Source organism: Empidonax traillii, unplaced genomic scaffold (assembly GCF_003031625.1).
Source record: "Empidonax traillii isolate 1590-97213 ecotype Southwest subspecies unplaced genomic scaffold, ASM303162v1 scaffold112:size1231168, whole genome shotgun sequence".
Lineage (NCBI taxonomy): Eukaryota > Metazoa > Chordata > Aves > Passeriformes > Tyrannidae > Empidonax > Empidonax traillii.
The window spans coordinates 153482-178134 of record NW_020955305.1 but is presented as its reverse complement, the minus strand read 5'-3'; the positions used below and the strand labels follow the sequence as shown (position 1 = coordinate 178134).

Sequence of the window (24653 nt, the reverse complement as noted above, 5' to 3'; positions counted from 1 at the left end):
GATCGATCAAACAAGCTTTAGTAGCCGTGTTTGTCCCATGTATTATTTTTAAAGCAGATGTGAGTGCATCGTGTGTGTCCAGAGTCTCAGAAACAAACCATCCCTGTAAGGCCTGTGAAACTGGATTTCTCAAGCCGTGGCTTAAAACTTGCTCGTTAGAAGCTTGCATTTCCTTAAAAATTGTGATAGCTGAGCCTCGGCAGCTGCCATGATATTAAATCAGGTTCTGAGAAAAAGCAGCTTTATCAACTGTGACAGACAAATGTTTGTGGGATTTATTAAGTGTTTGGTCTTCAAACTGAATCATTAAGTCTGTTTACCTTAAGGTGCTATACTAATGACCTCAGGCTATATCTGGACTATATTTTCATTCATTTTAATACAATTTAAAGAAGGTTAAATTTGGCAGATATTCTGTGTAGTCCATCTGTGGCGTTTAAGCAATGATTTCACATTTTTTTTCTGCATCTGTAAATTCTTAGGCAGTTTATCAGCAAATGAAAGCCATATTTAACTATGTTCAACTGGAATTGTAGAAGAAAAATAGTCCTACATTACTGGGAGATAGCAAAATTCCTGTAGCATTTTGATATTCTGCTTATTTCCCAAAACTGTCTGTTTAAAATTACATCATATTCCTAAGTGTCTGAAAATGCAAAGATGAGATGGGGACAGAAACTGTCAAATAAACTGTTTATTGAAAAAAATTATGTTCAACTAATAGTCAAAAAAGTTGTTGCTTGAAATGTAATAATCATCCATCCCCCCAAGTCCTACTGGTTAAATAATGTCTGTTGAATTCTTTTTATGTGTGACTGATTGAAACTAATGTTAAAACTCTGTTTAAACACAGTGGATTTGGTGGATTTAATCATTAGTTGTTCTAAAAAGATATGTGAAGAAAAAAGTAATATAAAAATATAAAATGACCATCTAACAGATCACTCAAATTCATTCAATAAAAAGCAGTATTTTTCTTAACAACAGCCAAAATATTGGCGGATTTCTGTATATCTAACTAGAAATCTGTGCCAGAACACATCTGAATGTTTTCTTGGTGTTGTTTTTTTTTTTTTTTTTTAATTGTTTATACATGTATTAGGCTACAGAAAGTGAAGCAGGTGATATGGATCTCAGTGGGTTACCAGAGACAGCAGTGGATTCTGAAGATGATGATGATGAAGAAGACATTGAAAGAGCATCAGATCCGTTGATGAGTAGAGATATTGTTAGAGACTGCTTGGAGAAAGATCCAATAGACAGGACAGATGATGACATTGGTAAGTATTGCAGTGTGGTAAAATACTGTTAAAAATGTTCTCCTTCACCCCCAAAAGAATTAGTTTTTAGCTTGAGATTTTTTTTTTTTTAATAATTGACATTTGTAGTTGGTAAGTTTAGTATTTGTTATTACTATAATTATATATATATTATTACAGTTATTATCTGTAAGGAGAATCATAAATGCCATAAATTCAGCTAATGAACAAGTATAGCCGAAGAAGAAGAGGAAAATGCACATAATATGGGTGAAGCCTATTACTTGCTGGCCCTTTTGATCTAAAACATCAGCTTCTAATTGATATCAGAACAGGTTTATGCAGTAAACATCGTGAACTGGAAAACAGTTAGACAGAACCTTGGCAAAGTCAGCATTAACGTCAACACTGCTTATCAGAGTGCATTTTTTAACTGTAAGTTATGGTGATGTGATTGGACATTTGTGATAAACACTGGAGCTGTTAAGATCTTAGCATAAATGTACATCTAATCAAACTAATTTGCTATGTTAGCATACAAGTAAACACACCGAGAGCAAAGCAGAACTGGAATTCAAATTCTAATCTAATCTATTTCACTGGGGAGATTTGATTTTTTTCTTTTATTGAAGTATGACTAAATGGTGATTAAGGTTGATTATCAGATGATTAAGGGACTAGAGCGTCTCTTATATGAGGAAGATCTAAGAGAGCTGGGACTGTTCAGCTTGGAGAAGACTCAGAAATCTCATTAATGCATACAAATACTTGGAGTGAGGGTGTAAATATGACAGAGCCAGACTCTTCTCAGTGGTACCCAGTGAGAGGACAAGAGGCACAAACTGGAACACAGGAGGCTCTATCTGAACACGTGCAAATGCTTTTTTTAGCTGTGACTGAGCACTGCCAGAGGTTGCCCAGAGAGGTGTTAGTGTTCCTCCTTGAAGATATTCAAAAGATATTTGGAGACATTCCTGTGCAAGTGGCTGTAGGTGGCTCTGCTTGAACAGGCAGGTTTGACCAGATGACCTTCAGAGGTCCCTTCTAACCACAAACTTTCTGTAATTCAGAGTAAATAAAAGTTTAGGGAAAAGATAGGGTCCTATTGAACGCTCTTAGTAGATGTTTTAGATCAAACTGGATGCAAAAATGTTTTTAGGGCATATAATCACTCAGCAGAACTGCTAAGTAAAATTGAGTACTGTAGTTATGAACAATATAAAAAATGAAAATGCAAGAAGGATGTAGTTAAATACAAGTGCAACTCAAGGGCATGCAGAAGTCAGAGCAGCAGTAGTCACCTTTAAGACAATAATCCTGTCTGGTCCATCTGAGAGGAACTTTGTGAAACGACCAGACAATGATCAAGTACAATTTACTATTAGATCTAGCCTAGGAGGGGATGGCTTTGCCAAAAAACTTGCTCAGCTTTGTGAAATTTGTCTTGCTGTGTTTTATATAGTCCTGTCCTAGTGTTAAGGGAGTTACTGTGCTGACTGGAGTATTACAAATATCATTGGTAGTATTCAGAGCTCTTGGTTACATTACAATTCTTCCATTATGCTTTTACTTTGCAGGGCTTCTATTGATAATATGACCAGCCAGTCTGTGTCTACAAAATACCCAGTAATTAAAACAGGCCACTGTACATGATTTATTAGTATACAGAAACGATTGTGCAGCATTTTAGCTTAAGTAGCCTCGGGCATCTTGCTGAAGAGCTATCTTTACTGTGCTTCGTTGTTTTGACATGCACCACTCAGTGGGCTTTTTCTCCTTCAGAACAACTACTGGAATTCATGCATCAATTGCCTGCTTTTGCCAACATGACAATGTCAGTAAGGAGAGAACTCTGTGCTGTAATGGTGTTTGCAGTTGTGGAGAGAGCAGGAACTATTGTACTAAACGATGGGGAAGAGGTCAGTATAAGTTGCTTTTGACTCTCCTATCATACCAAACATCCCAGATTCTACAGGGTTAAGGTCCTCCTTTGTTGCTAAAAAAAAAAAAAAAAGTAATATCGATCAGGTAAATCAAACCTCTCTTTGTTGTGGATTAGTCTGAAAGCTTTTGTTTAAGCACTCACACATTTCTTGTGCAATAAAAACATAAAAATACATTCTCCATATTGTACAAAATGCTTCCTGCCTATTTGAGCTGCTCTGGGGAGTTTATTTCAGTGTTTAAGTGGTGTCTTAAAACCTTATTTCTTTTTTTCCCCCGCACTTTTATATTACCTCTTAATATTAAAGATAAACTTAAGACCCCAGTTTTCTTCAGCTTGAAATACTGTACATTTAAGGCAAACTAGCTTATAATTTTTCAATAAGTGCTAAAAATAACTTTTGTTTTAGAACGGTTGTGAATGTTGTATTTATATAGTATGATATTACAATGTTAAATGATTTGGTTTTCATGTATCCTGCAATGTTTGATTTGTAGCTGGACTCCTGGTCAGTCATATTGAATGGCTCTGTGGAGGTTACGTATCCTGATGGAAGAACAGAGATACTGTGCATGGGGAACAGTTTTGGTGTTTCCCCTACCATGGAAAAGGAATATATGAAAGGAGTGATGAGAACCAAAGTGGATGACTGCCAGGTAGAGTGCTGGGCTGTAATATGTGCAAATTCACAAACACATGGGTATATTGCAACTCGATAATGAGACAAATTTTTATTTTTAAATAAATAGATGTAAAATCTCCAGTGGGTAACACTGGACAATAGTTGGGTGATCTGGCTCCTGCATACCCACCATCTAGGAAATTGAGTGATCTTTTTCTGGGTAGGGATCATTTGGGATGAAGAGGTTTGCCTGTATGCTTTCTCCAGAACTTGAAACCCATCAGCCTGTTCCACCCATTGCTTCCGATGTTCCCTTAGTAGGTTCTTAAGGTCCGACTGTTAGCCAGTACAGGCTCTTTTACTTCTACAGCTAATAGCTCTTCCTTACTTGACTCAGCTACTGAATATTAGGGTAATACGAACTGTCCTATGCTTTAAGTTAAAAATCTGCTTTTGGCTAACCTGGCCTTTCAAGGAAAAAGCCTTGATGTTTGCTATAATAGTAGCAGTCAGATGTAAGGAATGCTTCTCATAGCATACTGGCCCAATCTGGATATGTGATTGCTATTTGCTTATTCCCATCCAGAAGATAATAGCTGAGCCTTGGCTGAATTAAGCATTTTGCTTGGTCCTGATGACTAATTAACTTCAAGTAGATTACCTTTGAAATGGGTGTAAATGTATTAATAAAGTCACTTGGTTTGGTTTGCCCATCTAACTTGCAAAATATGCATAAATGGTTTCTTGTTAGGATAATGTTTTCAACAAATTGAAGCTGTGGGACTTGTTTCAGCTACTACTAGCTGCTGGAAAAAAGAAATGGTGTGTAAATGAATTTAAAGAATGCAGGAGAAAATGCTGTCTCTGATTCTCGTACCTTTGTCTTAAGTATGTGCATAATGATTTAACAACTTTTTAATCAGAGAAACACTTATTTCCTCTCAGTTAAGTACCCAACTTCATATAAGATGACAGTTTAATCTTGCCCTGAGAAAGAGACAAGGGTTTAAAAATTTTAGCAAGTTATAGAAGGTAATTCATAGTGTGTACAGTTTTGTCTTTTTTTACTTATTGTGGTTGTTCTTAATTATATTTGCATAGTGTAGGTGGTAGGAATATTCTTAAGAGTTACCCTTGCACTTATTCTTTGCTGAACAGATGATTCTAGAAAATAATTTTCCTGCTCTAGGCTTTAATCCAGAAGTAATTTGTTTCTGTGTGCCTGAACTCATTAATTGAATAAATGTTAGTTTTCTTAAGGATAGACTTTAATAACAATAATAGCTATGAAAAATGAAAATTATTTACCATAGCAATAGGAACAAAAAACAATAGCTAGGTTTTCACTTCACTCACTTAACCCTTCTAAACACCACAAAAAGCGTGCATGGGAGAAAGAAATACTGGTTAGGACACTGAACTACATCTTCAGCAGTGAGGAGGTCAAAGCAGCTGAATGAAAATGGCTGATAATGCTAAATCATGTTGCTCTGATGGTCCTTGATCTCTTCTAACTGCAAGATTGTAGTAGAAGTACTGCGCTTGTGTATTCATCTGCTTACTACAGCTGAACTGCTGGAAAGACAAATTTGACTCACTGCAGGTTGAGAAGCTACTTTATCTTTTCTATTAATAGAGTACTTGCACCTTAAGTCTACATGCTTTTCTCAAGATTTTACCTTTTAATACTGGTGCGTGATGATTCTTTCCAGTTTGTTTGTATAGCCCAGCAAGATTATTGCCGCATCCTCAATCAAGTGGAAAAGAACATGCAGAAGGTGGAAGAGGAAGGGGAGATTGTGATGGTGAAGGAGCACAGGGAGCTCGATCGCACTGGAACAAGAAAAGGTCACATTGTCATCAAGGTAAAAGCAAAAGAAAGAGTCTCATGCAAAAGTCTGTGTTATATAAATTTCTTAACTTGGCAAGTTAAATCCAGGATTAGTGAAGAACATTAAAAATATATATTTGAAAATAGACTTTTAATATTTCTAGATTTTCTTTATAAATACGCACATTGACAACTAGGTGATTTCTATAGAAATTTACATAAATTTTTACATTTCTCATCACAGTGTTGAAGGCATTATGTTTGCTTAGCTTATCAGTTAATGGATGGCAGTATTGTTTCTGGTGTAATGCATCTTCAGTAAGAGAACAAATTTGCATGTGTTGAAAATCTGTTTTAGTAAGTAAGATTTTGTTGTTTTGATTTTTAATAGGGAACAGCTGAAAGGTTAACAATGCATTTGGTGGAAGAACACTCTGTGGTAGACCCAACATTTATAGAAGACTTCCTGTTGACATATCGGACCTTTCTTTCCAGCCCAATGGAAGTGGGCAAGAAGTTGTTGGAGTGGTTCAATGACCCCAGCCTCAGGGATAAGGTTAAAATCTCCTGAATTATGTTACCATTTGCATTGAAATACAAGCTGTTAAGAATAAAATATGTTCTAGAGAGAATGACTAAACTGAATAAGACACAAATAGCTGGCGACGTATTTTAATGGCAGACTGTATGGCTAAAACTAAGAATATATTATCCTCACTTTATTAAAATATTATTGTGTTCAGAAAAGGTAAATTAACCACATTTTTACCTTGCTGTGTTTTTAAAACATAACTTGGTTGTTTACAAGTATACGGAAAGGTTTTTTCCACTAATCAGTATTTTTGTTAAATGTTATTGAATAGAACTTTATTGTGTCTCTGAATTTGAGCACATAACTAAGTTCTGGTTTTTGTACATGATATTTGTTCATGCAACTTGGTAAATGTTTTGTGATTTTTTCCTTTTTTTGTTTTTTTTAAAGAAACTAGAAAATGCATGCATTAAGAATCTGTTGAGCTTTATGTAGCATTAAAAAAATATGCTAAACCCAACCGTAACACAAGAAAGCAATCAAATATCCTCTTCCCTAAACAAAATTTCCATGGTGGAAGAATAAGGCTTATACAGTTTTGGCACACTGTTATTGCTTTATTTTCATTTGTATGCAACTTTTTCATATGTAAAATAAGTAGTAAGCATTTCCAGATTTTTTTTTTTTTTTGTAAATTTGAAACCAAGGGAATTATGTTATTAAGGCTAAAGAGAAGTTTGGTTTTTAACTTTTATTTAAATCTGGGTATTTCTTCTAGAAGTGCTAGTGTAGCTATGCCTCGGAGAAAGGATCATACATTTGGCAGAGGATAGGCTTTGCAGCTAATGCTGTTACAGCTTCAGAGCTATAATATTGGAGTTCATCTTTAAATTCACTTTGCTTGTCCTCCAGTGGATAATCCCCTCAGCCTCTGGAAAGCATGAGCCAGCACAGTTACTGGTATCAGGTCTGAACACAGAGCAGCTCTTTGTTCTGCTGCCTCAATGACCAACCTTTTCTGACATCCAGTAGCACTGACGGAAAGGCAAGAGGCAGAGAACAGCTTGGGACAAGTGGAGATAAGCAAGTATGGAATAAGGAATCTGGAAGATTTTGGCTCTTTGGTATTGGGGGCTGACAGTGAAGAGAGTGAAAGGAGTGAGTAAAATTTCTTGGGCATGGCCAGTACTCAAGAGTAATCACAGTGGGACACTTGACATCCAGCCTTACTCATGATTTTGCTGAGCAGCAGGGTACTTACTTTTACAGCTTTAATTGTCTTTTAATGCTGTTCCTGATTGTGACACAAGTAGTGGCATTCCTTTGGAAGTCACCATTCAAATCCTCCCAGCATGGTGTCCTTCGAGTGTAGATTAGTATGTCCCAACTTGGAAAGCAGCATTGACAGTGAAGCTGTTACTGCAGAGTTTTATAGTATGTTGCATGGTATGGCTTGTAACTTCCCAGCCAATTTAGAAAATCTGCAGTTAGCCTAAATTTAACCAGACATTGTCTGGATTTTCCAGTGTCAACCACAGTAATGAAAAATATCAGATCTGTTTAACAGGAATGAAGTTCATATTCAATTTTGAAGGTGGAAAAATCTCAAGTATGTCTCTGTGGCTGGGAGCTGCAGCACATAGTGCTGTGCAGTTGCCTTCTGTTAGAATCTGAACTCTTGAGGAGTTCTGAAGTACCTTGTTAGTTTGGTCATTAATTTCAGCAATTCTTCTGAATTCATATGCTTTTCTGGGGTAAAAGGAATACTTAGAAACTATATGTGAGGGTGGCAGTGGGTGGTTTTACATGCCTGGTGTCAGCCCTTTAGCAGCATATGAGGCTACAGTCATTTAGATTTTGTGCAGACACGAAGAATGGACAGGGGTTAGTACTACCTGATTAAAATTTTTATGAGACTTTGTTCTTAAGCTCTAGGTTTTGAAATTTTTGGAGATTTATTGCCACTAATTTACTTTCCCATAGAAGAAGACATACAGCTGCATTTTTACAAGTAGTGTTGAGTGGCACAACCATTTTGGATTAAGCAAAAAAATAAGCAAAAAATATTTAAAAAATAGTGCGAATCAATATTAATTCAAGACGTCGAAACTCTTTTATTTCACCAGGACGAATGCTGCTGATGTTGCAAATCAAATCGCATGTGAAAAGAGAGAATATTATAGTGGAAGCATATAGTTTTAAAAAAGGCAGCTCCTATTTTGTGGCTTTACCTTCATTAGTATTACTTAGTAGCATTCCTTTAGGTTTTTTTTTCTAACAAGCTGTAACATACCAGCTAAGATTCTTCTAAACTTGGAAGAATCATGGTTGCTTCTGGGGAGTAGTGGTGGAGAGAAAGAAGGAGGAGTAAACAGAAAGATTTACTCTAAGGAAAGAAATTGTAGGTTTTTGCTGTTAAAACTTCTTGTCTGCATCCTGCAAGAGCTCCTTTTGCCTGCCTCTCTAAACATACAATAACTCTTTCACACAGGTAAGTGCCAACTGAAGTTAATAGTGGCACATCTAAAGACTTAGGAGATTCAAGAACCAATATAAAGCTGTCTTGTAGGCTTTGTGATCATATGCTTGAAGAATTAATCAGATTTGGAAATGTACATGAACAGGAAATTGTTGTTATGAGTCAGAAATGGATCTACGTCTTTGGCTCTTACCTGTGTGCACTATTCCCTACTTAGCCAAATTTCATACAACCAGTGTTAATTTTCTGACTTGTATGTTATGCAATACAGCATACAACTGCTTATACAAGTGAAAACAATTTTAATACTTAATTTGTTCTATCCTTCTGAGAAATGATCACATATTAGTAAAGTTTGCTTTGGAGATATATATATATATATGTATATATAATATTTAGGATTCTAGCAGGAATTTACAGAGCCTTTAAGGAGGAACAGGATTTTTAAAGGATTTAGTAGTAGTGTTGGTCTGAGAATTCGTGGAAAATATTTATATCCCTGATTAATTTTCAGGTTACACGGGTAGTACTGTTGTGGGTGAACAATCACTTCAATGATTTTGAAGGAGATCCTGCTATGACTCGATTTCTGGAAGAATTTGAGAACAATTTGGAGAGGGAGGTAAGACTGAGTAGTTTTTTTTCTGGCAATTTGGGATGACAGGGAGTAGACAGGCTGTTGTTATGTATAACTTTTTATACTTTTCTCTTGTAGAAAATGGGTGGACATTTGAGGCTGTTAAATATTGCTTGTGCTGCTAAAGCTAAACGAAGATTGATAACCTTAACAAAGCCATCTCGAGAAGCCCCTTTGCCTTTTATCTTACTGGGAGGGTCAGAAAAGGGATTTGGAATCTTTGTTGATAGTGTGGATTTTGGTAGCAAAGCTACAGAAGCAGGCTTGAAACGTGGAGACCAGGTATCTAATTTTAAAATGTGTCCCCCATTCCCCCCCCTTTTTTTTTTTGTTTCCTTTCTCTTTACTACATGAGAATAACATTACTTGTTTGAATTTTTAGATACTGGAAGTAAACGGTCAAAACTTTGAAAACATTCAGCTGACAAAAGCCATGGAAATCCTTAGAAATAACACTCATTTGTCTATCACTGTGAAAACCAATTTATTTGGTAAGTTTGCTCTCACTATTTGTTCAAATTTCTGTTCTAATTTTGATGGAGACTTAAATTATTCTTTTTATTAGTTTAAAATAGTTTTGTTCAAAACTCTTTTGTGCTAGAGACAATAGAAAAAGGAAACGTGCAGGTCCTAAAATACCTTAGTTTGTAATTGCAAACAAAAATTTATTAATAGTCTGTTACAAAGTGATTTTGCTCTCAGAGTTAAGAGGAACTGTATTAAGAGGAACTGTTATGACCATGTAGCTTAGACTTATAAAATACGTTTGTATGTATAATATTTAGTTCTTTCTCAAGAAAAAGTCTCTTCTGGCATTTCAGTTCATCAGTGGTCTTATTCTGTCTGCTGAATTTGATTGTAGTTTTTCAGCCCACTATGAGTGTAACAAACACAAAGCTAACACAAACTTCCTTGCCAGCTAGGTGAAAGAATTTTGCTAGCCTCTGTATTTATTCTCTGTGTTTTTCCCTCTAACAAGTACTTAAGTAGGCATAAAGGAATCTTTAAGCAGCTCAGGGCCTCGGTTAGCATCAAAAATAATTAATAGCTTGTGGGTTTGGTTTGATTTTTACCACTGGATACTTGGATTACTTATACAACTTCATGGTGTGTTTCCTGAGTATCTCTTTCAGGATCAGGTTGTTCATCACAAGTAAGCAGGGCAGAATATTGTCACTGCATGTCACTGCACTAACTGATGATTAAATATACCTAGGTTGTCTCCAAAAGTCATCGGTCAAATCTGTTTCCTGGGGATTTTTTTGCTTTACAGTAAAGATTCTAATATTTCAAATGTTTCTAATATGGCATTTCTTAATATATACACTATTTGCTTGTTACTTCATGTGTCAGTTCTGTGTAACCATTCTTCACACACTAGGTGTTTGAATCTCATGTTGCTTTAGTATATTAGAGATTAAACCTGATTTTTTCTTTTCTTCAGAAATTGTGTTTTTCCTATCTTGTTGTTCCAGTGCAAATACTGAAATCAGATTCCAGTAGTCTCAGAGCAGTTACTTTTTGTGTATTGCATGCACAATTCCTTCTCCACAAATCCCAGAGGGAGAGTTTCCTTTTTTCAACAGCATCTTCTTATCTGTATCTAATTCTTCTCTCCAGCCTCCAATTCCTATTCAACAGTACAGTTATTGGCTGGGATTACTTTCCTTCACTTTTATTTGTGTGTCTTATTTGAAGCTTTTGAAGTCTCTTCGTGATTTTTTTATGTACCTCTGGAGATAAAGATGAACATTAAGGACAAAATTAATAAATAACAGTAAAACCTAACCCCTAATACTTATTCTGAGCTGGTTACCCTTGTTCTTATGTTTTTCTACAAGTCCTTAGTTTTAATTATCAGTTTTCATTTATTATTACAAAGTAATTCATCAGATGATTTTTCCATTTATGTATGGGAAGTTCTTGTCATACTCAGAATACGTGAGTTGGTCTCTGGATCAGTTTTGATTGATTTATTTAAATATATCAGCATTTTTGTGAGGCTGAAAATTGCAGTAGAATAACTAATTTACAAATTTATCAGGTATTTCTGCCTTAGAGATGACTCTTTGCTAGGGACCTGAGGGAGAATGAGAGGGTTTTTTTTTTCTCTGGCAGATGGATGCAACAGCCCTGCCGAACATCCAAGGTGTCTCGATAATCTCCGATGTTGTTATATTTTCCTTATCTCTTTGTTGCAGTTTCCCCTGTGATATTTTTGGTCCTTTTGCTAATAGTTTCTTGTCCATCTGAGAGCTTTTGTTGCTGCCTATCTGTTTAAGCCTTCCTTCTCATTTGCATTTTTCAGTCTCATTTTTTTCTAGTGTACTCTTTTTATGCATGTTACTATCCTGTGGAAGCCTTTGTCCTTAGGCTGAAAAGTCAAATCCCTTCTGTTGATACCATCCGTGCAACCATGTGGTCACTAGTGTATTTCTGTTCTAGGCTGGGCCAGTTTATGTTTCTTCTGGTTTGTACTACAGAAAATTAATGCCCTTTTTAAAATAGAAAATGTTTTTAAAGTCTTATATCTAAATACTGGCATTGAGAGAATATGCTAATCGGGTTTTTTATAATGATTACTATTAAACTGGTACAGAGTTTTCTTTTACATTTTAGGGGTTTTTTTTCTTCCTTTTCCTGTCTCGTGCAGTTTTTAAAGAACTCTTAACACGGTTGTCAGAGGAAAAAAGAAACGGTGCTCCCCACCTGCCTAAAATTGGTGATATTAAAAAGGCGAGTCGTTATTCCATCCCTGACCTTGCTGTTGATGTGGAGCAGGTAATAGGATTAGAAAAAGTAAATAAGAAAAGTAAAGCCAACACAGTTGGGGGAAGAAATAAGTTAAAGAAGATACTTGACAAGACTCGAATCAGTATTCTGCCTCAGAAACCGTACAAGTGAGTTTATTTCCTCTTAAATATTTGCCTTGTGTTAAATTTTTGTAATTCCTAAGAAACTTATATGTTGTGATGATACTTTTTTATTTATTAATACAAATCATGCTTATATCTGAAAAAATATACTAGAAAATACTACTCTGAATGAGCATAGACTGTTAACAGTACAGCTCATGACATCAATATGGATGTATTTTGCTTCTTGTAGATAAAGTGATGACACAAATACTTCTTTATGTCATTTACTGTTTTCTTTTAGGAGGACTGTTAACTGAAAGCATCCCAGGCAATTAATTTCAGAATAACTGCAGGCATGTTTGCTTGCAGAGAGTTGATATGAGCAGTGATTTCAATGTATCCACATACCAGTGGTCTATAAAAATTTCTGTGTACTGATTTAAGGGAGACTGAGATGAAAATTTCAACTTGTCCGTGAAAGAATTGTATATTTTTTTAATGAAAGCTAAATATGCTATCTAGTAACTTTTATTCTATGAACACATTTTAGAAATAGATTTCTGACAAGAATTGTTGGAAACAATTGAAGAGTGAGTTTTATATGATTTTTATGGGAATCTGCTTCTTGACCAAGGCAGATGATGTCCATGGGGGAAAAATTAATTGTAGAGGGCAGCTGATGTGTGATGAGTGTTTTCTCTTGGATTTTTCTTTCCTGTGTCCCACTAAGGAAGAAACTGTTCCATAAAAATTTGTAAAAAAGAAACTTGTGCTGAAAATCTAGGATTTTTTTCCTGCTGTTACTTTAAAAAAAAGTTTACTTAAATAATGTTAGATATTCCCTAATAAATGAAGACTGTTCTGAAATATTATATATAGAATGTTAGTAATAGAAAGACTAAATTAATGTAAATTATCATATCCAAATAATGGATGTTTCTTAAGTTGATGGCAATATTATTTCTGTAGAGGAGAATCAGTAAATCCTCTTTTTGTGTCGTTTGTCTTTAGAATGTTTTCCTTTATTTCACTGGTCTTGCATGTTTGTTCCTATGATGATCTCTGCATACTGTTAGGCTTGATTTTCTGCATTGTTCACTATTGTTCTTAGCATTTGCGTAAAATTTTCATGTTTGTTTTCCTTCTTTTTCTTTTTTTTTTATTTTAATTTTTACACTTTTTCTATGCAGGGACCTCTTTGGGTAAGATTCAGAAAAACAATACATTTGACTTATTTTATTTTCCTTTTTGCTAGCTTTACTTTGTGTGTTATATATAGCAATTGGTCTGCAAAGTCTGTTGACATTCAGTTGTTTGTGTCTGCACAGTTCCTACATAGACATCTGTATCTGTAGACTTTACTGTTTGTGCTTTTCTTTGCCCTATTGCATAGAAGCATCTATCTCGTTCTTCCTAGTAGTTGCATATATTAAGGGAATTTACCTATTCTCATGTATTTTTACATACCAAAAATCAAGAGGGATGAAAAGACTGATTTACTCATTAATTAAAATAGGCATTTAAAGACTTCATGAGTCAGCTAGCTTGTGAGGTTAAACTGTCCACCTTTTTTTGATTGTGAAGACTGCAGAAGTCTGCAGTGCCTCCAGGATGTATCCAGACAAAAGCAATCTTTAAACTAGAACGAGGTCACTCTTAGAGGGAGCTTGTCTGCTTCATGAGACATTAAATCAGCATCAAAGATGAGTCAGTTTGAACAGGAGTTAATGCCTTCCTTCAGTCTTGCAGTTTAGTCCTATAATGTCAAGTAACTTCCCAAACTGAGCAAACAGCACCATTTCCTCTGCTCCTACTGGGAAATCTTCTCTTCACTGGCTGTAAGGCTTCTCTTGTAGTTTGCTTCTGGCTACAGCCTCCACTCGAGCTCTTTGTTTACTTTTCTAATGCAGAGTGGCTTTGTGGTCTGTAGGCTCAGTTGCTCCAAAAAAGGATTAAACACAATCCCCACCTCCCTCTCTAGTAAAATTCTGCCTAGTCCACAGTGCAGCATCTCAGACAAAGAAACAGCCTCCATCTCTCCTCTCTGTTTGCAGCCCTGCAGTGGGATGCAGAGGATGCTGTGTTTTGAAGGAGGAAGCATTCAGGCAGTCCTGCCATTCCATTATCGCTTCTACCCTGTTTGTCATTCAGCAGGAAAGTTATTTCTTAGTTAATGCGCTGTCTCCCTGCATGCACACAGATGCGCATAGAAAACAATAGAAATGCTGTTTCCTTAAAACGACAACCTCATCTCATCGGCATAATAAAATATTTTCTCTAACAGTAGGGCAGTTGATCTTCCTGGCACCTGGATTTTTTAGTGTTGCTCTTTTTATCTGAAATTTCTGGCATTAATTTCTTTTTTTGCATAAGTTAGAACTCAGATTCTGATTTAAGTTTTAAAAATAGACAAAACTGAGTGTAAAGTAAGTGCTTTCCAATTTTTTTGTATGAATGGTTAAAACTGAGAAGAATTTCGGATACTTTTTTCTTTTAAGCCTAACATTTGTCAGTTGATCCACTTTACTGAAGCTGCTTCGGTCATGACGCACAGGATTGGTATAAGAATATATATAAAACTGACAAACTGCAAAAGGAATGCATAATGCAAATGAAACTCTTAATATAAGGGTGAGAGTCACATTGTCTTCATCTGACTTGAATTTAGAGAAAACAGTGTTGTTGTGAGACTTACGAAATCTAGTATATAGTTGTTTAGAACCTCCAGAAAGCTTTGGGTTTTGTGTTTTTTGTTTATTGAGGTTTATTTTTTTTATGTGAAGTCATTTCTACTTTAAAGAAAATACATTGATTGCTGGAAATTTTTTTAGTTGTACTGAGAGACTTGCTTGTGGCTGAGCATAAGTGTTGTGTGCTGAACTGAGCATCACTGCTTGTCACAGTATTTTGTGCCTGATATGGAAGCACAAAAATGCAAATATTCAGATTTCAGCTTAATTTCTGATTGAGAGAGAATCCACTAACTTTTAGCTATCTTGTTTTTAAAAAAAAAAAACAATGAGAAAATCCAAACACATCATACAGAAGTATCCCTCCAAACTTTTTTGAGTTGCACTGCATTCTAAAAAGCAATTGCTGTGTCCATGTAATTAAAATTGTGTCTTAATTGCCCAGAGATACTGTTCTAGCTTTCCAGAGTATTGTTTTATTCATAGCACTTAAAGAAGTGGTACAAGAGTGTACTGTGTAAGCTAATTCATTTGGTAAGCACAAAAGGATATTGGTGCTGTAACAGCTATTGGGGATAATTATCTGGCCCTATATTACTTCTGTTTAGGTTTTCTGAGGAAGACTGGAGCACTAGTCATAGGCTTAAGTGCCCAACACTAGGGTACAAGTGGTCATTTGTGTTGCATCATTTAATTTACTAGACTGACTTTTCAGAGTTGTAGCAGTTTGCCATAAAGTGTAAGTTCTGGCTTATGCTTTATTTACACATGTAGATACAGATTTAGATGTGCTTGGCTTTTAGAAAGGCTTTGCCTATGTTTTCTGTGTTTTTAAATGTTTTCACTTTCTATAATGACCACTATTCAACATTTTACACCCTCTGAGTATTTTATTAAGGATTTGAATCTATATATTTAGAGAAAAGTTCAATGGCTGTCTCCAGCTCTGCATCCTGTAACAGTTGTTCTGCTTCACTTTGTACTTATGAACTCAGCAGCAATAAGCACGTCAGTGCCTACGATAATGTGATGATAACTCTGATCCATCTAGCACTACTGACCTCCTTTGGGACCCTGCCTTACACAATTTAACAGACAAAACTCTTCACCTTTATCATAGAATGCTTTATTTATGCCTGTCAGGCACTTTGAAGGGTATACCAGTAACACACAAGTTCAGCTGTTTAGCTTAGCCTTCCAAGTTAACTGGCATCCTTTCAGTCACATTGAGTGAAAAGAAACTCAGAGAGGGGATATAGGTTAGGAAAATGAATGATCTCAGTGATCCTCTCTTTTCTGTCTGTTGAAAGATCTTAGATATGTCACAAAGTATAGTTGCAAATGCGATCTCTGATGGGGTGAAAAATCTGTGAAATTCAGGTGTTGTAATAAAACAGTGCTGAGGGGACAGCAGTATTAGTCAAAGTTTGAGTAATGGTGTGGTGCAGGAGTGATGAGGTATTCAGAGGTACCACCTTTTGAATGAAGATCTTGGTCGTTGTGAAAAATGGTCAAAAAATAACAAGCCTAGCAGCTTCTCAGAGCTTAGTGGTGAACATGAGGATCTTCTAGCAGTGTGAACAGGCAGATCTAATCACTAAATGGACATTTGGTTGCTGTTGGCAAAGCTAGACAGTAAGTACTGTTGTCTGGAGAACTTTGACTACTAAATATTGCTGTACTAACAATAGGAAGTGTAAAAAGGTAGCAATAAGGGACATCCCCCTAGTATAGCCCAAGCTCTGAATGTCTGTAAGCCCTGATTTCATTTCTTTCTGGATGCAGTGACATTGGAATTGGCCAGTCTCAGGATGACAGCATTGTGGGACTGAGGCAAACAAAGCACATTCCTCCTGCTTTACCTGTCAGTGGAACCCTGTCATCCAGTAATCCTGATCTACTGCAGTCTCATCACCGCATTTTAGACTTTAATACTACTCCAGGTAAGGATTTTTTGTTGTTGTTCTTGAACTTTTAATTTCTTTTAATAGATCAGGTTTTTTTTCTGGACCTGCAGAGACTGAACAAGGCATGTGAGTTTTTATTAACTATATGGTATCATACACAGATTACCCACATATTAGTGCATTAGGATTTATTACATTTGGTCTAATATACTTTACCCTACCATAATAGATGTCTGTTTTTTAAGTGTACTGTATGTAGAGTGCTTCTTACTGATTGAATACTCTTGGTCAGGAAAAAACCTATTTTGCTTGGTACTTTATAATTTGCTCCAATGCATTCTTATTTACAGGACTGCAGTATTTTCAAATAGCACAGTAGATCACTAGCTTATAGTAAAGGGAAAGGGCGTTGGACTGGGACACAGGACATGTTTTTCAGTCTTTTTCTGAACAGACTTATATAATCTTGTACTACATCTGTAAGGGACAGAGTTTCAAAGTTTCCTGTTAGTCGCCCTGCCTTACAGCTGTATGCCAAATTCTTTGAATATAAAATCCATTTCTGAAATAGATAAAAAATGAACACATTTAGAGAGGATCAAAGCACAGGGGTGAGTGAGGGAAAAATAGGGGGAGAATATGAGAAACTTGAGAGCCTTATCTTATGAGAAGGGTTTAGCTGGAGCTCCTGGGTGAGGCTGGGATTTGGGCTTTTATCTGGCTGCAAGAAGATTCTTAGTGGGAAACCTTCACTGAGTTAAGTATCCAAATCTTTGCTATTAAAATATAGCTGCTGGAGGAGGATATGGTGATGCTAGCTGTGCAGACACATGGTTATTTTAGTCTAATCTTTAGAGTATTTCTCGAAAGTAGAACTGAAAATTCAGTGCCCTGCTAAGCCTGAGGGATTTCAGACATTACCTAAAGGGATGCTGCTTGAGTATCAGCCCACACATTGGCAGTGGTGGTGCAATCATTGCACTTGAAACTGTGATACTGAGCTTAACTTACTTCATCGGAGTTTTTTTAGGACTAGAGAAGATTACAAGAAGGTGATATGCAATTTTTATCCCAGTGTCTTACATTGATCCTGAGAGAGTTGGAAGATTGATTTTTTGCATATTATCTGATGACTAGTGTCCAACACCTTGAAGATATACCTTATCAATAAGAGCCTAGCTTCTCATCAGCACTTTTTCTATAAATGGTGGAAGGTTTCATTCTCTAGCTTACTGATTACCTAGACCTGTCAGTTCTAGGTAATTAATATGCCCCTAATGCCAAGCACAGCAACTGGCTAACTTCCAGAGCTGTAGGCGTTGCTGACTTACACAGCTCAAAGAAATTCCATGAATTGAGAAGGACAGCTGTTGCAGGCCTGACAACCCTTCCATCACAGATGGAGTTCAGAGAAGCTTAATAAACAAATAAGGTTCTACTGTTTGCGATTTACTTTGAGGACAGGACATAAATATGATGTAATGCCATTGCTCCAATTTTTTAGCAACTTTTCCATTATCTTTGTAGAAAATGTATTTCTTAATTAAAAAAAAAAAATTTTTTTTATTTGCTTAAAATTTTTTTCCTGTGTGGGAAAGAGGGATTGAAATAAAAAAAAATATACCTTAAGGACGTTAGAGATGGTTGCAGTGTAGATAGAAGAGTTGAGTTATTCCTCTATATATTTTGACATTTGGACAAAATTAAACCTTGCAGTTTTTAATTCCTTTTACTACCCTGGTCTAAATTAAAGATGGAAACGGAGGCAGACTGCAAGAAATTGAATGCATTGGAGAAGAAAGAGAAAAGTGGTAGAGCAGCTGTCCTTTGAGGCTTTGGTATATATCCCTCAGGATAGAAAATAAAACAACTTACTGTTTTGGAAGGGACTCTTTGAGGAGAAAGTGTGAACAGCTTGAAATCTGCAAGAAGTCATTGTAGTTTCTGTTCTGATTGGCTCAGGCTGTTTCAAATATACTTTTAAAGGGGTTTTTTTTAAGGTTCAATAGCACTTTGATTTCTCTTTTCTTGTGCTGTCTTTGTTATATGACTGGAAGTCAAAATAACATAGTAATGATGAGCTGCCAGTCACCAGTACAATTTTTGTTCCCTCACAATCTTTCTAAGGGCCTAGATTCCTATCATACAGCATTGCATTCTTCAGCCTGTCATCCCAGTTTCCTTTATGAAAAGGAGGGAAGTGGGGTGATTACGATTCTCTTCAAGCGGCGTTTTATTTAAAAATTATTGGGCTGAATTACTTGCTACCATTGCTATAGCTGTAATCATTTCCATTGCTGGCAGACTCCTCTGTATTCTGTGTAGCACTTTTGCTACCAGCTCTGATAGGTAAGCAGCCTGACAAATTGAGTGGTAAAATGCAGCGCTAAAATGGGACATTTCTATTTGCGGTTCTCTCTGTTTCTTCCTACTGACTTCAGTGATCTAGCAGTGCTGGTTATTTTCTCCTTGCATAAAACACTTATTTCTTGGGACTCTTAAACAATTTCTGACCTTTTGTATTGTTTACAGTACCTTCCTAGCTTTGTAGCATTTCTTTGAGCGGCAGGTATTTCTCTAACAGCAAGAGGCAACAAGATCTAGGGCATGGTCTGTTTTTCAATAACATCTCTGAAAGGCTGTGTCTTTGGCATCTACCTTCCTCAAGATGTCAAAAAATGTAGAAAATACTTCAGGCACTCCTCTGTATCCCAGCTAATTACTGGAGGAAGATCGGTCAACACAGAGTTGGTGATAAAAGGCAAAATCAACGTGCTAGTTATAAAGTATTTGTAGATTTGACTCAAGTGCTTAGGAAGGGCTAGAAAATGGCCTGTAATATTCTTTATGTATAACTGATGATATAATCACTCAATTCTAGTGTGTTTTGTTATTAGTGCTTCTCAAGCTGCAAAAAAACTACTATGAGCTTGAAAGTTATGGGCTTAGTTGCATGAAATCTGTAAACTAATATATTTAAGCCTAAACAGCCTTTGTGGCATGTAAATCAACTCATATCAGACAGATTTATCTTAATGCTTTCTCAATTACTATTTTGGAAACATGCAGCAGCAATGGGGAGATTTAATTTTTGTTTAATTTTTGTCACAAGATTTCTGCTGCTGAGTAGATCTTTCTGTAGTAACTTTGGTATGTGTTATGCACACTCAGGACTTGTCAGAAAAGACTGTGATTGTATCAAAGTGAACGTTTTCATCTGGAAGCTATTTTTTCAGTATTTTTTGGAAGGTCATTTTGTAGCGGCAGATTCAGAAGGCTTTCTATTATGAAACATTTTCTTGCTTGTATGACCTTTGGGATTTAAAAAACGAAATTATTTTTTAAAAACCCATATTAATTAAAGAAAAATTACTAGATGTCATTCCTCACAAAACTTGGAAAGCTTATTTGTAATAGAGGGAAAAAGTTAAATTAATTGAAAGTACTTGTCAGTTAAAAATACCTGATGTTAAAAAACCCATGGTGGATAGCTGTACAATTTCATCTCTTTTTTCATTTTTTAATTTCTTCCTATAAGACTTTATGGAAATACCAAATCCAACGTTAGGCTGGTAGTTTTCCAGATTTCCTAAAAAACAGTCACCTTGTAGGTGTTTGCTATAAGTTTGATGTCACCAGTCACTTGAAACAGTAATATATTTAGAATGTGAATATTTGTGATGGTTTGTTTTATCTCTGGCTGCTATAGTTATTAATTACTAAAACATTGGCATAGAGAACTAAAGAGCAAAGTTTTCAGTCAGTCACACATGTATTATTACAATCTAAATGTATAAAGGATAGAGTATTTTTGATAATTCAGTACTTGGGTGCATTAATACTACTGCATTTTAATTATGTACAGATGCATGTTAGGCATTGTAAGAGCATCTTCTTAGCCTCTTATATGTACACATCTTCCCTCTGTGTGTGGCACTATGGTTGAGTGTCAGAGTTAGTTAAATGAGTCTATTTTATTTAAAACATCCTTAGGAAGATTGACACTCCTATCATTGAATTGCTTAAGCTTCTTACATGTCATTGTAGCTTATGTCCTGGATTTTTCTCAGACTTAAACAGAATTTTTGAACACCTGTGAAAATCAGACTGCTCATCAGTTTGTCTGTCCAAACTTTGAAAATGTTAATGTATTTTTGTGGCTTGCTCCCTCTATAGCCTAACTAACTTCTTTGCCTGGATCTTAATAGAACTAGTCTTTACTGAAGTAAAAACTTAGCAGTAGTAGTTAACTCAATGTAACTCGCTTATTCTTATACCATTAAGTTTCTATTTTTCATTACTGAAGTGCGTAACTTGCGTGTCATTTTTTTCCAGACTTGCCAGATCAAGTTCTGCGGGTTTTCAAGGCAGACCAGCAAAGTCGCTACATAATGATCAGTAAGGACACAACAGCAAAAGAAGTGGTTATCCAGGCTATCAGGGAATTTGCTCTCACTGCAACCCCTGATGCATATTCTCTATGTGAAGTATCTGTCACACCTGAGGGTGTAATCAAGCAAAGGAGGCTTCCTGATCAGCTATCCAAGCTTGCTGACAGGATACAGCTGAGTGGCAGGTAAGATTGGAGACTGAGCTAAAGCTGATGATGGCAGTTTATTAAGTCAAAATCCTGTTAAAGGAGTGTTACTTAATTATTAATGTTCTGTTTCTTTGCAACAAATTTCTGCTTATGCAGCTTCTCATTAATACCTAGGCCTGGTAAAATTAATTTTATTATAAGATTCCAAGTGATCATTGCTGTAACTTTCAGCATTAATCGAGTATATTGTATCTAGTGCCTTTTTGAATTTTGTTTTTACAGGTATTACCTGAAGAACAACATGGAAACAGAAACTCTTTGTTCAGATGAAGATGCTCAAGAGTTATTAAGGGAAAGTCAAATTTCCCTACTACAGCTCAGTACTGTTGAGGTGGCAACCCAACTCTCCATGAGAAACTTTGAGCTGTTCCGTAATATTGAACCCACAGAATACATAGATGACTTGTTTAAACTCAAATCAAAAACAGGTTGCACTAATCTAAAAAGGTTCGAAGAGGTGATAAATCAAGAAACATTCTGGGTGGCTTCTGAGATTCTTAGAGAAACCAACCAGCTGAAAAGGATGAAGATCATAAAGCATTTCATTAAGATAGCACTACACTGCAGAGAATGCAAGAACTTCAACTCAATGTTTGCCATCATTAGGTATGGCCAGTAATAATTTTACTTCTAAGTAAAAAGCAAAGTCTTACTTATGTTAGTTAAAAAAAAAAAAAAGTAATTAACAGAGTAAACCTAACATCAACACTTGGCAATCCAATAAGGAGGATGTTTTCCAGTAATCTGAACTTGCCAATGAAATTTTTGCTGAAATATTTTTTGGAATGCTGCTATTATGTACTTACTGCTTAAGACAGCATGGCAAGAGTCATTGGTGAACCTGGCACTAGACAAACTACTGCACTTATTTAAAGACAAAGACCAAGAGAAACAGTAGTTATAAACAGAAAAATTAAAACATTGTCATAAATGAATGCATTAATTTCCTAAAGACAGCTCATTTTATATGTAGCTCCCAGTATACATACCATTCTCAGTGTGAATGAATGAATTCATTCAGCCATGATACGTTCCTTTGTTTTTCTTTGTATCAGCAGTTTCTTGCATGGAACTCTGCTAACAGTCAATACCAGACTGTGATATTATACCATATTATAGGCTGTAAATAAAGGTCTTTTAATAAGAATTTTAAAACGTCTGACAATCTCAGAGAACCTTTCATAGTTTTGGAATGGAAAGGAAGAGAGTTTTCTGGTTTTGAATAGCATTTGATCAAATATGGCAGGTTCCAAAGTCAAGGATACATGATGATAATTGGCCAACATCTCTGAGACCTAAAAATATTGAGATTTCGTTCAGCTATTTCAGCTGATCTCAATGAGAAATAAAAGCAGCCTTCCTGCTAGGAAAAACTTGAATGAAGGGACCATTCCAGGTGCCAAACTTTCCCCTAGGTAGAAATTAACAGCAAGACAAGCAGTGCCATTATAGAGGATAAAAATGACCTTTGTACCAGCTACAGCTTCCAAATAACCTCAGATATAGAAAGTCTTACAAAATTTGATCTAGACAGAACAAAGTGAGATGGATTATTGTAGAAAGAAGGCGAGTCACTTTGTTATCACCATCGGAACATCATCATCAAAGACGGTTTTTCCTCCAGTTTGATAATCTGGAAATAAGGGATGATCATGAAATACTCTTAGATTACAATATTATTATCAAATTCAGACACTGTCCCAAAGCAGCAAGTACATAGTCTGTATAAGGTTTAATTATTCATCCAAATGTAATTTTATCTGTTTATAGTTACATTGTTAACATATCTCCAGTTTTTATGGCTTTTATAAAAATTACTTGAATTATTCTGGAATAATAATTATTAGTAATAATTCTGTGCTGGTGAAATTTTCACTTTCTGTTACTTTATTGACACTGTTGTGCTATACTATCCTGGCTATATGGTATTTCTCCAATACAAAATTTAACATGGTCTTTTACGGGATTTTTTGTTTCTTGTTCTTGAACTTTTCTGCACTTTTTTTGTTTCAAGTGGCCTGAATTTGGCACCAGTTGCAAGGCTCCGAACTACTTGGGAAAAGCTTCCAAGCAAATATGAAAAACTGTTTCAAGATCTACAGGACTTGTTTGATCCATCTAGGAATATGGCAAAATATCGTAATGTCCTTAACAACCAAAATCTACAGCCCCCTATTATCCCTCTGTTTCCTGTTATCAAAAAAGACCTTACATTCCTTCATGAAGGTAAAAGCAGAAGTACATCATCTTTTACCAGCTAAGGAAAACTAACTTTCCTACCTAATTACTCATGTTATTGCTTGTTGATTGTAGGAAATGATTCTAAAGTGGAGGGTTTGGTCAATTTTGAGAAGCTGAGAATGATTGCGAAGGAGATACGCCACGTCGGTCGCATGGCATCTGTGAACATGGATCCTTCTTTAATGTTTAGAACAAGGTAAGTGTGTTGTATCAGGCAAAGCTTTTGGCAGCTGAGAGAAGCCTAGCTGTCAGCAAGAGGGGCTTTGGAGTAGTATGAGCTTCTTGTTGTTATCGATTTACCAAAATTACGTGGTGGTCTAAAACTGGAGAAACCATTACATTTTGTGCTTACTGATAAATACTTCAAATGTTTCTTATTATTCTTTAGCTGACAGTTACTTCATAAAAATGAGATTCTATCAGTGGGAGGGAGGGGGGGAAACTGTCTTTAAAATATTTGTATTGGTCTGTTTGAAACAATGACATGTGCCAGCTTATGGTTTTGTTTTAGTAGACGTAGTAATGTATCTGAAGCAGTGTCAGCCAGTGGTCTTCGAAAACATGGACTGAATGCTCTTTGGCTTCATGTTAGACCAGATTATTGCATACTCTTTTTCCTAATTTGAGGTAGAAGGGTTTGTAATATCTGACTATCTGCTCAAGTCAAGGCTCTTTTTAATATTTGTGAGCTTCCAGGACTGCTTGTTTTGAGGTCTGGTCTTTTTCTTTCTGGGCTTGTGATCTTTCTCTGTCTCTTCCTAAACCCGTGCTTTACTCTTCCTGACTCTCACTTGCAGGAAGAAGAAATGGAGGAGTTTGGGGTAAGTGGTTGGACACAACGAACACAGACATTCATTCTTCCTTTACCATTTGCATTGTTTCCTACTTGCTATCTTTAATTTTCTGGTGTTTTGACTTTTTCTTCTCTTGTTAACCCTTTTTACTGATAATACATTTACATTTTAATCTAGGAGTGCTTTTGCTTTTGAGGTTATAACACAAAAATTTTAAATTATTGTTAAGTGGTTGTAGGTAGAAAAGGGATGTTCTCT

General features: G+C 35.8%; 1 protein-coding gene across 6 annotated transcripts in view; it reads left to right on the top strand.

Annotated features, from left to right (window-relative positions):
- RAPGEF2 (Rap guanine nucleotide exchange factor 2) overlaps positions 1 to 24653 on the top strand; it is a 181410-nt gene that overhangs the window by 142651 nt on the left and 14106 nt on the right. For 5 of the 6 annotated variants that reach the window (XM_027882827.1, XM_027882831.1, XM_027882828.1 and 2 more), the window contains 15 exons: positions 1103 to 1280; positions 3042 to 3178; positions 3702 to 3860; positions 5539 to 5691; positions 6049 to 6213; positions 9183 to 9290; positions 9384 to 9587; positions 9688 to 9796; positions 11959 to 12205; positions 16639 to 16796; positions 21096 to 21336; positions 21583 to 21966; positions 23375 to 23586; positions 23674 to 23797; positions 24399 to 24422. In XM_027882827.1, the coding sequence (XP_027738628.1) occupies positions 1103 to 1280; positions 3042 to 3178; positions 3702 to 3860; positions 5539 to 5691; positions 6049 to 6213; positions 9183 to 9290; positions 9384 to 9587; positions 9688 to 9796; positions 11959 to 12205; positions 16639 to 16796; positions 21096 to 21336; positions 21583 to 21966; positions 23375 to 23586; positions 23674 to 23797; positions 24399 to 24422 (2603 nt within the window). The remainder of the gene's footprint in view (positions 1 to 1102; positions 1281 to 3041; positions 3179 to 3701; positions 3861 to 5538; positions 5692 to 6048; positions 6214 to 9182; positions 9291 to 9383; positions 9588 to 9687; positions 9797 to 11958; positions 12206 to 16638; positions 16797 to 21095; positions 21337 to 21582; positions 21967 to 23374; positions 23587 to 23673; positions 23798 to 24398; positions 24423 to 24653) is intronic. The other variant, XM_027882830.1, reaches the window with a different exon arrangement.